General features: G+C 39.6%; 1 protein-coding gene across 4 annotated transcripts in view; it reads left to right on the forward strand.

Annotated features, from left to right (window-relative positions):
- scaper (S-phase cyclin A-associated protein in the ER) overlaps window positions 1-12,647 on the forward strand; it is a gene marked incomplete at its 5' end in the record, with an annotated part of 111,865 nt that overhangs the window by 75,090 nt on the left and 24,128 nt on the right. For all 4 annotated transcript variants that reach the window (XM_079411396.1, XM_079411398.1, XM_079411397.1 and 1 more), the window contains 3 exons: window positions 3,926-4,049; window positions 7,838-8,058; window positions 10,757-10,912. In XM_079411396.1, the coding sequence (XP_079267522.1) occupies window positions 3,926-4,049; window positions 7,838-8,058; window positions 10,757-10,912 (501 nt within the window). The remainder of the gene's footprint in view (window positions 1-3,925; window positions 4,050-7,837; window positions 8,059-10,756; window positions 10,913-12,647) is intronic.

The raw sequence follows: 12,647 nt of genomic DNA on the forward strand, positions 1-12,647 counted from the left end.
CACATTAACCAAAATAGTTTTTCATACCGCTCAAGTTAAAACGTTAAGAAATCATTTTGTGCTTTAACAAATTATGCAATATTTGCCACTTTTGTCAAATAACTAAAAAGAGATGGCAAACTTTTGTTTGCTGTTTTTAATGCTAATTAATTTGTTTATTAATGTTTTTGTCGCTTTTGACAACTGTTTCTAGAACTTAATTCAAATGAAAATAAAGCATTAGACGTAGATACTTGTTTGATAGGTTATTTGATTTGATAGTTTAGTTTAGTTTGTCTAAAAATGTTTGACATTGTCACATTTTTGTTACCTTTTATGGCAAACAGAGATAAACAAGGAGCTATAGGTAGCTCTCATTTATTGTCAGATATCCATCACATTAACCAAAATGGTTTCTTTTTCATCATACTGCAGAAGTTATTTTGTGTATTTTTTGACAAATTAGAAAATAACTTATGGTAGTCTTCGTTAATGCTTATTCATTGTCATACTATATTTATCACTTACAAAGAGTTAGAAACCGTTTTCAAACTAGACATGCTTAAATGGTTTTTATCGCTTTTGACAATTAGCTGAGCTGACAAACAAGTAATTTGGGTAATTATCTGACAAAGTGCTACAAGCATTTAGGTGAGTCAATGTGATATTCCATCACTACTGGTGATTAGCCAAGTGAGATTTCAATCAGTAGCTATGCTTGGCGTTCATTCTTCGTGACATGTCTGACATTTTTTGTGACGAACTCGCTTTCTGGCACTTCATGTGTATGTGCATTTTACAATGAACAAAAGCTAGGTAGAGCAACTTGTTTGGTAGCTTAACATCCTAACATGCATAGCATTTTCCTGACATTCTGCTACTTCTTTTTTTTTACCCCAAATGCTCTTATTTGTTTCATACTGGGGGTTCAGTGCAAGCACTGGGGGTTGGTGTTGAGATTTGGCTAGTCGACAGCTGTTTTACACTTTAATAAGATTAGTGTAAAGAAATTAGTCGTGTGCTCTATAATCTGCCGCTTAACCATGCGAGCCACCTGGGGCTACCCCACCCCCACTCCTCACATTCCTCCCCACACGTTACTGGACAGGCATCAGATAGCCTCGGTCGTACCTTCAAAAACCCTGTGAGCGTGCGCCTAGGTCAGGTTTACCGTGAATCTTTTATGAGCTCATGCAAGAGTTTGTAGCTCATTAACGCAAAAGTAGTCTAAACTTGGTACGTTTTTAGAATAGTTTCATGTATGTATCTTGGCGGTTTTATTTTAATTATTAAAATATACATTTCTTATGATCAGTTTGTTTAATACTTAAACTTTATATAAATGTTATGTTTTGGGGTAGGGATTTTATTTATTTATTTATTTTTTACAAATTAATACAATTGCTTTTTATAAATCTGTGCTAAAATTTGTTTTTCAGACTTGTTGGCACAATTTTCGTTGCCAGTTGATGTGCGGTACTACAATAATGTGATAATCTTGTGCTTAAGCCCTCAATCCACTGTTTATATTTGAGAAGCCGATGTGAACCTTGACACTGAGGCCTGTCATTCAATCCTCGCCTGGACATTTGACACTTATCCTTTAAAAACTTGCCTAGAAACAATATGGATACCTGAAATGATATTAAAGTTGTGGGAGGATGTTTTAGGTTTCAGTTAGCCAAAACCTGCTCGTCCCAACAGTCACATTGAAAATGTTTGAGCATTTGATGGAAAGAATAAAAAAAAAAAAAGCTGTTTAAAGTTGACGCTATGGTGGAAAATCAGTGTGGCTGAAGCAGTCCTGGTCTGCTGCCCAGAGTGCACAGGTTGGAGGGGATCTCACATTTCCCTTCCCTGACTGAAAAGAGCCTGGTGTATCAGTCCACTCACCCATGACCATCCGTCCTTCCTTTCCTTCTCCTTTCGCCCCAAGCTCCGTTACACTCCCCGGGATCCTTCTATCAATACAAAGGAAACACTTCAGCGTTTGCGCTTTGGTGAATCAATGTTCCATTGGCTGTCGAGCAATTTTGAAACGTTGCTTATTAATTGAACAAGACCTCTTTCGACACCCTCGTCAACCGCGTTTATCGTCCACTCGGAAAAGATGAAAACTTGTCAATTAATAACGGTGCACATACACACGATTTTTATAACGGGTCACGATCGAGCGGCTTTGAATGTGCAAGGCTACGAGGCGTGCAGGGAATACTTGGATCCTTTCCCAGCAGACCAGGCACAATGTTTTCCCTGCGGCCTCATACTGCATGTCTGACGCTTTTACACCACTATGTCAATACTCGCACCACTATCTCCCTGATCAGCCCGCCAGTGGGTAAAATATACACTGGTGTTTTTGTCAGCCGGGTGGAAGTTATTGACAGGCTGAGGACTTTGAGGCTTGCGCTATTTTTATTATGAGTGCCAATACGGTTTGGCTGAAAATGCCGAACAGATGGCGAAGGTTGCGGTGGATATCAAAATGTTTAGGGCTGGAAGTAAACATGGCCTGGTTTGAAAAAGAAAAGTCAGATTCCATTTATCCGTATGGCAGATAGGGCCCCGCCACTCTGCTTTGGGATAAAATATACAGTTGTCAGAAAATATTAACTAATGAAGGGGTGGTTGGGAAGAGGAGTGGATTGGGGGTCTGGAGTGGGAGCGGAGTGACTGGTCAGTTATCAGCAACATTAATCTCCTCTCGGGCTGGTGTGGAACAGACAAAATACAGAGGCCTGACTGACTGACAGTGGCTTGCTGGCCCGAAGGCGCTGACGGCTAGACTCTTATCTGAGCCAAGAGAAAACGAGTTGGAGAAAGATATGGTGGAAACGTGAAAGAGAGGCAGATCTTCAGTATCCAGTTCTTCTCCATTTCATCTAATTGAGTCTGTTGTAAGATCCTTTACAATAAAGAGCTGTGGCAGTACTACGGAGCAATGGGAAAGCCATGGTGTCGTATTTTATATATAAATATGGGGTTGGTGAAGAGTTTTTAAAAATGTTTTTGAAAGAATTTTCTTATGCTCACGAAGGCTGCATTTATTTGATCAAAAATACAGTAAAAACTGTAATATTGTGAAATATTATTACAATTTAAAATGACTTTTTTCTATTTTAATATATATTTTTTATGTATTTTGTTCCTGTGATGCAAAGCTGAATTTTGATCATGATTCTTCAGAAATCATTCTAATATGCTGTTGTTTCAAGAAACTTTTATTATTATCAGCGTATTTCCTTTCGTTTGGTTTCTTCTCTTTTTTTCCCCTTCTTTTACCATGTTTGTGTCCAAAAAAAAAAAGTAACACTTTAGTGTGGGGACCAATTCTTACTATTAATTAGTTGCTTATTTGCATGCCTATTATTAACATATGCGCTTATTAGTACTTATTGTGCATGACCATATTCTGTATCGCTAATCCTACCAATACCTAAACTTAATAACCACCTTACTATTAATAATCAGCAAATTAGGAGTTTTATTGAGGACCTTAAAATAGTGTGACCAAAAAAACACTTTCCATGGCATTACTATGGTATCATGTCCCAAAAAAATCATACTAATACCTCGCTCATTCTTTTCTGTGAGCGACTGAGCCCTCATTAGGGCACATCTCATGTTTTCTCTTCAGCATTGCGTAAGAAGCTGTTCCTGAGAGAAACTCCCTTGAGCGTAATATTCCAAGTGTTGTCATGCTTCTTGGATTGCATGCGATGTTCACACTCTGAGCTTTAAGTGTCAATTTCCTCAGATAACCTTACTGTATTACGGCAGAGAAGCCGGCTCATCTGATTGGCGATCTTTTACACTGCGAGTCGGAGTAACCCTGAAATGTTTATATGGGGCCTGCTTTGTATCCTGATTATTTAGATGGAAACCTCAAAACAGGAGAAGCATTCGGCTTTTGAAAACTAACCCCCCCCTCTCTCTTTCTCTTTAGGTCCCTCTGCACTGCGGTGAACACATATTACCTGTCCTGTGTACACTGCCACAACAACTGTTCCTATGTTCTCTACAGCAACAAAATTACCTTTCTCATGGACCTTCTCCTCCATCAGTTAACAGTGAGTATTATTGGCTCAAGCTTACTTGAGTTTGCCTAATCCTACTCCTTTTTAGGATCTTTGTGCCGTAAATGCACGTTTTTGTCACTACACTATTGTCATTTGAAGGGATAGTTCACCCAAAAATAAAAATCACCCTCATGTCATTCCAAAGCTTTATGATTTACTTTCTTCTGTGCATCCCAAAATGTAAATATACTGGCCTCCTGTGTCCACATAATGTAGAGTCCTATGATTTCTGCGATGCGGAAAACTCGTGAGATCCGGTCATAAAAACGGAATTTACCGTATAATGCAGAATGTCACGGAATTTGCTATATAGACTAGTGTCTGTGAATATTAAGCCGCAAAAAGACTCTTTAAATATGAATCCTGCATGTTCTGCGCGTCTGTGAATGAATGGTGCAGACACGCGGTTTCGTTTATTACACGTAAAAAATGCTGTCGGTGTTTTCAGCCTCTGCTGCCTCAATATATGAGCACATGAATATGACATCTAGAACTGTTCTGAGTGTCACTTAATTTACGTTTCTTGTGAGAAAAACTATATTCATATCATACACAAACAGAAACAGTCTTCACAACCCGTCATAAATATAAGTTCGGTTTAACTTGAAGAAATTGTGTGATAGTACTACTAATTATAATAATATTATTAAAATATTATTTTTAAGGAATATTTACCAGAAAAATGGTTTATTTACCAGAAATTTTGAATTTTTTTATTTTTTTTGCGCAACCTCCAGTTCCTATTTATTATGACTGCATGTAAACGAGCGACCAGTACTTTGTTTAAAATATCTCCTTTTGTGTTCCACTTGAAAAAGAAAGTCATACGCTTGGAACGACATGAAGGAGAGCAAAAACTGATGGAATTTTCATTTTTGAGTGAACTAATACTTTTAGAATGCGACTTCCACTTCAGCTTTTAAAGGCCTGAAGTGCTGTTTGTCATGTTTAAAGGGTCATTTCTGTCTTGTTCATCTTGCCAGAGCATGTGTAGCTCATCTACCAGTTTAAAGCAAGCGCCAAAATGGATTTTAATGCATACAGCATTTCTCTTGTTTATATGACTCACTGAATCATCTTAAGTTCTGGGAAAGCTCCACTGCTGAATCACATTTCGCATTGCGTCTGTCCCTTATTTTTTGTCTGTACTTCAGCGTGCCCCCCCCCCCATCCTTCTCTCCCACCACCCTGTCCTTTGATTTTTGGCAAAGGGGGTTTCAGAACCAAGTGCATGCTATGCTTCGAGCTTTTTATGATGTCATTGAGACTAAGTATGGAAAGACACACAGATGCCAGTGGGGTTGTGTTTACGTAAGCTTCTCGGTGTTGATTGAAAAGAACATCATCATAAACGGTAACAGAAACGTTTTCCACTGAATTTGCAACAGGTGCTAACACTTTTTTTCTATATATATATATATATATATATATATATATATATATATATATATATATATATATATATATATATATATATATAGACCCAAATTACACACAATTGGCTGCGTTTTCATGCAGAACATATCCCATATCATTTTTGTTACTGTGACATAATGTGGAGAACAGACATAATGCAGATTTTGATGAATCATGTCTGTGCATGCAGGTTTTACATTTTAATATGTGCATTCAATTAGTGAATGAGACCCAGTGACTGAGTCATATAGGGCTTGTGTGTGTGTGTGTTTGCGCAAGAAACATTGGTTTGGCAAATCATTAAACCCCAGTCAGTGTGCGTCCCAGTCTAAGAGCCGTAATATTTCCTGGGGGTACAGGGGTTTATTTCAAACTCAACACAACAGTCAGTCAGCCCGCTGATTATTTGACATGTGATTTTATATAATCGGACAGAATAGTCACCCAAGTGAAGTAAGTCATTAAAGAGCGATATTCAAGTTCTTTTTGCAAGCTGACCTATGTAGCAGTTTACCTGTGTGTGTGTGTGCGTGTGCGTGCGTGTGTGTGTGTGTGTGTGTTTCAGTGTGGCCAGTATTGGCGTCTACCCTTCCCTTCTCTGTAATTAGATTTGTGGAGAATGTAGCTGGTTTTGCCTGCTCTCTCAGCATACTAACCTACTCCTCTGTAAAAACTGCCATTTTAACAGGGGCTGTACCTGTGCTAAAGTCTGTTTGTATTTCTTGTCTTTAACCAATGACGTCTGAGTAGTCTAAAACCACCTTAATACATTTCACTTAAAATAAATATGATGCATACAATTGTATAATAGCAGACAACAAAATGGTCATGTTTTGTGAAATTAATAAATATGCTACAGAATTACTTTTTTATTAATTATTCATTCCCTCACTAATTCATGAATTTATTTAAAATATATATTTATAAAAAAAAGCAAGCATTACTTAAAACAATATTACTGCTATTATATACTGCTATTATATATATATATATATATATATATATATATATATATATATATATATATATATATATATATATATATATATATATATATATATATATATATATATATATATATATAATAATACATCTTTTAAATATAAGCATTTTTATTTTTTAATTAATCAAATTATTTTATTAATTATAAATGACCAAAATATATACCCTAAATAACTTTTTTGGCCAGAAACATACTCTTAGGTAGGTATTTGGAAAATGTGAATGGTCCAGTTGTACTGGCTAATATGTGTCCTTGCTTTACTATGGCGGCAACAAACTTTATTCATGGTTCAGTTAGGTAGCTATAAAAATGCTGACAGTTTAATTAGCATTAACTAACTCGCCATTATAATTCTGTTTGTGACAGTAGTTGGCGTGAAAGAAAATTATCATGGAAGAAGACAGTTTATATTATTGCCCTTGCAAGCTTCACTCTTTAATGCATAAACATTGAGTGAAAAAATCCATTTATGTTTTCTATCCTTGCTCCCATTCTTGTTACATGACCCATCTTTCTCAAGCCTGCCAGTGGTGCCCGCCAACAAGGGAATACCTCTCATATGCCCGCCATTGGCACGCCACCAGTGACAATGTCGCTTCGAGTTGTAACTACCAATTTATAACCCAGAGCTGATGAATAATAGAGCAGCACCCTTGTAGTTATTTATGCGCTAGAGGATCAGGATTCCAACCAAAGATTAATGGCTTGCGCGTGGAAACAAAAGAGGACAGGATCCTTTTTATTTGCACCCTTTGCTTTAATTGGACATGTTTTAAAATGCAAGCTGAGGTTTAAATGACCCTGTCTATTGTGCAACAGTGCTGGGCCGGATATTGAGACCAGCATGGGTCGTTGTTGAGTGATCTCAGATGTCCGTCACTGCCAAGATTGGTGTAAGAGGCAACCATCAGTCAGTTGAGCAAGTGTTTGCAAATGTAAAAAGGTATTTTTAGACCTTTCCAAATCAGTTTCAATGTTTGCTTTGAATACTGTACATCTTGTAGGGATGCAATTGATATGATTGTGTTTTTTGTAGCTTAATGGTGTAAGTTATGGTAACAACATAGTATGAAAGCTCCAAACAGAGTTTAAAGAAAATGCCTACAGTTGTTTGAACATGACTGTAGTTTTAGACATTCCCATGTTTGACACACTCGTAGACATGTTGAGAGCCGTTGACGAAGATGCTTCATCTGTAGCTCTTGATGAAACCTGAAATTTCCAACGTGTCTAGACACCATTGTCTTTTTTCTTGGTAGTATCAGGGTAGTGACTACAATTCAGGGTAGTGACTACTTCTCACAATGGCTTTTTCTGTTTCCATCAATGCCGGCTAACACATCTATACCTGTTTCCGTAGCTCTTCGTGCCAGATGAGGACAATTCCATCTTCGGCCGCAGTGTCAATAAGCAGGTCTTTGAGGGTTTGACTACAGGACTTCTCCAGACAGTCGCGACAGTGCTGGGGCAGTTGCACCCACCTAATTTGGATGGAGATGCTCCACGTATATGCACTCCGGATGCCAAGAGCAGACCTGTTGCCAGTGAGAACTTCAACACACGTACTCAAGATCTCATCAGGTTATTGCTTTATGTGTTTTCTTTCCATGACTCTTCCTGATTCAGCTTCTTGAATGCTAATCTTATGACCAGTGGTTGAGTAACACATAAGTTACATAATCACATTCATTTTTGGACAACGGTGCTGGTTTAAAATCAGCCAAACAAGTATACACAGAGTAACCTGAATTACTTTGCAGTCTTAAAGTTTGCCTTTTTCATTTCCCTTTTCCACACATCTCACCTTCTACTCATCAGGCAAATGGAGGCAGGAAAACATGACATGGCTCTTGTTAGCAACAATATTTTTTTCCAATGTAAAATACACAAGAGTTTCTCAAATCTTGGAATGAGATCCCTTGTGCATGGAATGACCTCTTGGAATGGATCCAGAGGTTAGCTTGGACAGACAATTTGGGAAATTTGTTCAAAAGTCTACTCCAATTTAATGACATAATAATCTTGTGCACTTAATAAAGACCTGGCTTTTTGCACATTTGTTGGGTGGAGTATTCTCTTGGACGCACCTCTTTCCTAACTTAGCCATAAACTCCTTCTTATATCCGTGCTCTAAACCAAAGTTTTTTCATCTTCACATCAGCCAAAATTCCCTTCTGGAAGTGCACGACTTGAAGTTGAACTCTGCATTAGAGTAGGGCAGTGTGGAGGAGAGCGCCAGTGCTGGGCTTTCCCCTGCTCTCTGAGGAAAGGCAGACAGCCCAGCCTGCTAAGAATCCCAAGCTTCCCACAATCCCTCAGTGTTCCCTCCCATGATTTGTTTGACACGAGCAGTCTGAAGCCCTGTGCAGTGACCGTGGAGTGACCTTACAGACATGGCCGGAACAGACCAAGTAGTGGCTGGATCACCAAAAATAAAACTACAGAGAAGAAATTATGTCCTTTTTAGTTTTTCATTGGCTGCAAAAGTAAAAAGGAAACAGACTTATGAGGGCAATAGAAGTGGTACAAAAACCAGATTCGAACCTGCATTTCCCATATGACCAGCAAGGCTCAATGCAGGCATTAACAGCTGCCCACGGATCCAAGAAATGGTCACTTTTCTCTCAGTATCTGTCCAATGTGAAAAATAAAGTGAAAACCAAATGATAGTAGTCAGAATTTGTAGAATTTAATTTGATGTAGGTGGAAAAACTCTGAATAAGTCACATCCAGGTCCGCTAGATCTTTGGCGGAACCTAATCGTGACTGATCACTTTGGCTTATGTTGCCTGGATGAAGCGTCTGAAAGACTGCACAATGGTGTGTGGAAAGCCGCTTTCTGCTCGAGCCAAACCCAAGAGGAGGATAAAGCCATAACAAGGGACTTAAGTTCAGGTGATGGCCGACCTGTTTGAGAAGAAGGGGGAGGGAGAATTGTAATTACCTTTGAGTGCGGCCTCATTTGACTGACAGCCGTAACAAAGGAGGTATGAGAGAAGTAGAAAAAGAGAGAATGAAGGGGAGAAAGATACAGACTGGGAAACAGAAGCTAAAGTAGAGCATGTGAGATGCGGATCTGCAACTGACTCAGCTTTTTGCTGCGTTGGAACCACAAAACGCTGGCCCAGACTTTGCTGGGAGGTCCAGTGATTGACTGCCAGGAGACTTTCGGCAGTGCGAGAGGGTGGAGGGACAGAATACCTGAGCCATGAGGGAAGAAGGAGGGCTTTTCTCCTGTTCTAGATCTGAGCTGGCATACGGAGACACAGTCATCCACTAATACTGTCAGGCCTGATTTGTAGCCAGGAGGGTGCGGACCAACACGGTCATGAGACCTTTCATTTGACCAGACAAATTAGAGATATAGACATAATAGGCAGGAGTTGTGGTCTCAGATGAGAGCTCAGATTTCAGGCCAGGAGTATTCTGGATTGCAGTGGCCTTCATGACCGTGAGCTGTCTACTTAGACAGCATTTTAAGGTATCATAAGTGTGCTGCCACTTTGAAGCCTGTTACAGAAAGTCCAAAACCATATGCTGCTCTCATTTTGGCCAATATTAAAGGGATAGTTCACCCATAAATGAGCGTTCTGTTGTTACTTACCCTCGTGTTGTTCCAAACCCGTAAGACCTTCGTTCATCTTCAGAACACAAATTGAGATTTTTTATGAAATCCCAGAGCTTTCTTACCCTGCATAGACAGTAACGCAACTGACACGTTCACGGCCCAGAAACTTAGTAAAGACATCGTTAAAATAGTCCATGTGACATCAGTGGTTCAACCTTAATTTTATAAAGCTATGAGAATACTTTTTGTGTGCAAAGACAACAAAAATAATGACTTTATTCAACGATTTCTTTTCTTCCCTGTCTTCGATGCAAGTTCACAACAATACCACGACGCATGTGTGACGCAAGTCCTGACGTAGAACCTGGACACGCTGTGCCTTGTTTGCAAGCAGAGCAATGCACACACATGCATCGCGGTACTGACGTAAACGAGCGAGTCTGGGGAAAAAAACAGGTTTGGAACGACATGAGGGTGAGTAATTAATGACAGAATTTTTGGGTGAACTAACCCCTTAAGGCACCTTCATATTTTCCCCAGAAAAGGCAATCCCACGTAGTGTGGTTGATGGAAAATTCATCCAAAATGGCCAATAACAGAAAACAAATGTTGACTATAAATATACCCAAAATCCACTCAAGGAAATGATTAATGTGATTGTCATTCAAATGTTTTTTGTTAAGTCGATGCATTTTGGCTTGTTTCCCTCAGCTATGTGGTGAACATGGGCTTGATCGACAAGCTGTACGGCTGTTTCCTGTCCATACAAGGACCGATTGACGAGAGTCCCAAGATGGCTGCCTTTCTCGAGCAAGCCACAGCTTTCCTCCATGGAATGTGCAAGTTGTGTTTTGCTGTGTCTGGTCGGTGAGTGATTTCTAATGTTACTTCATTTGTCTCCATTGTCATCCACTTTTTGAAATGCCCCTCCAGTCCGCTTACAAAAAAGTAGCATGGCATATACCAGGACATCTTTCAAATATTTTGGTATTCTTTGAATTGCTTTTGAATTACTAGTTACCATGGTTGATATTTGGCATTATAGCATTCTCAAAGTTCAATCATACTACAATCACTGTACCATGATGCATCCACAGTATCTATCTATCGTGGTTGCACCCTTCCCAAACATCTCCGGACTTGTAGATAACCTCATTCCTATCTGAATGAATAGGTGAAGTCCACTGTAGTTTTGTTGTTCAGATGTCTGAAGAGGTGCAGAACAGAGACAGCAGCCCCATCAATCAGCAGCTCATTTCCCAGTGTCTGACACTAGCCCTGCAGAGCCTGTGCTGATAGTCATCTAGCGGCCCCGCAGCTCTGTCTCCCCGCACTGTAAACTCCTGCCTGCGGCCCACCCACGTGTGCGTCGGAGTGCGTTTGTGTATGCACAACTGCTGACAGAGGCTAACCACACAGTCGCAGCTTGTGATATCCCGCCTTTGACCTCTGACCCTGACTTGCAGAAAAGACAAATCACTGTGATGCTGCACTGTTGCTTTCGACATTCGTTAAATTGCACTGTAAACATTTTAGGAGTGGCCGTTTGTGTACATTGTGAAAACACGATCTAACGTGAAATGTGATGTTGAAAAAAATGCATATTTCGTCTAGACCTGATTGTAAGGTGTGATAAAAGGTAGGAAGAAAGTGATACTGAAATATTTTCAACCATGCTACTGATGTGTTTCAGAACAATTTGAATGAAACTCTCTTGATCTCCACAATAGTCTGAATGAGTCCTTGCATTTGCACAAATTCATATTTCAGTCCATTCCACTTGGATTTTGGAGTTTCTTCAAAGGTCATAGCTCCTCCTTTATTGGCCAGATATGTTCTGTTCCAGCTGTTGCATGGTATAACGCCACCCAGCTGGTTATGACAACTCCAGTGTCTCTCCCAACATCCTTTGGCTTCTGACACTGAATATCTGTGAGAAACCCCAGTGCCAGTTCTTCTCTTTAATAGTCCTGCTCAGCAGCATAATCAACATCTTTCATAATCAAGTCAACGCTCCATTCTGTCATTCTTCACTATGCTGAAGGCCAGGAAGTTGTCCCTTTGTGGTTCGTGTTAGACATTTCCGAGTTGCTCTGCTCACTTACAGTTGCCAGACCCTGGGATTTGTTCTTACAGCGTGTGCTTTGTGTTTCTGTCACTGACTACCAGTGTATTTGGTGGGATTAAATATCGATAGTCATCAACACCAATGAAAGCTTGTCAAGGAGCGATTGTGCTTGGCTAACGACAACGTGTTAGCTTACGAGTTGTGGCTTGTGTTGCAGTCAGAATAGATTGAAATAGTGGTGCATGTTCTGCTTTGGATCTGGGGACTTTTTTTTTTTTTTTTAAAGGTGCCATAGAATGAAAAACTGTCTTTACCCTGGCATATTTAAATAATAACAGTTCTGTACATGGAAATGACATACAGTGAGCCTCAAACACCATAGTTTCCTCCTTCATATGTAAATCTCGTGATTAAAAAAGACCACTGAAAAACAGGCGAATCAGAACATAACACCGACTGTGACGCAACAGTCGCGATCACTACACCCCCAACATTTGCATAAACCCGCACTTGTTCTAAGCCGGCCGAAGCATC

Source organism: Barbus barbus, assembly GCF_936440315.1.
Source record: "Barbus barbus genome assembly, chromosome: 48".
Taxonomy (NCBI): domain Eukaryota; kingdom Metazoa; phylum Chordata; class Actinopteri; order Cypriniformes; family Cyprinidae; genus Barbus; species Barbus barbus.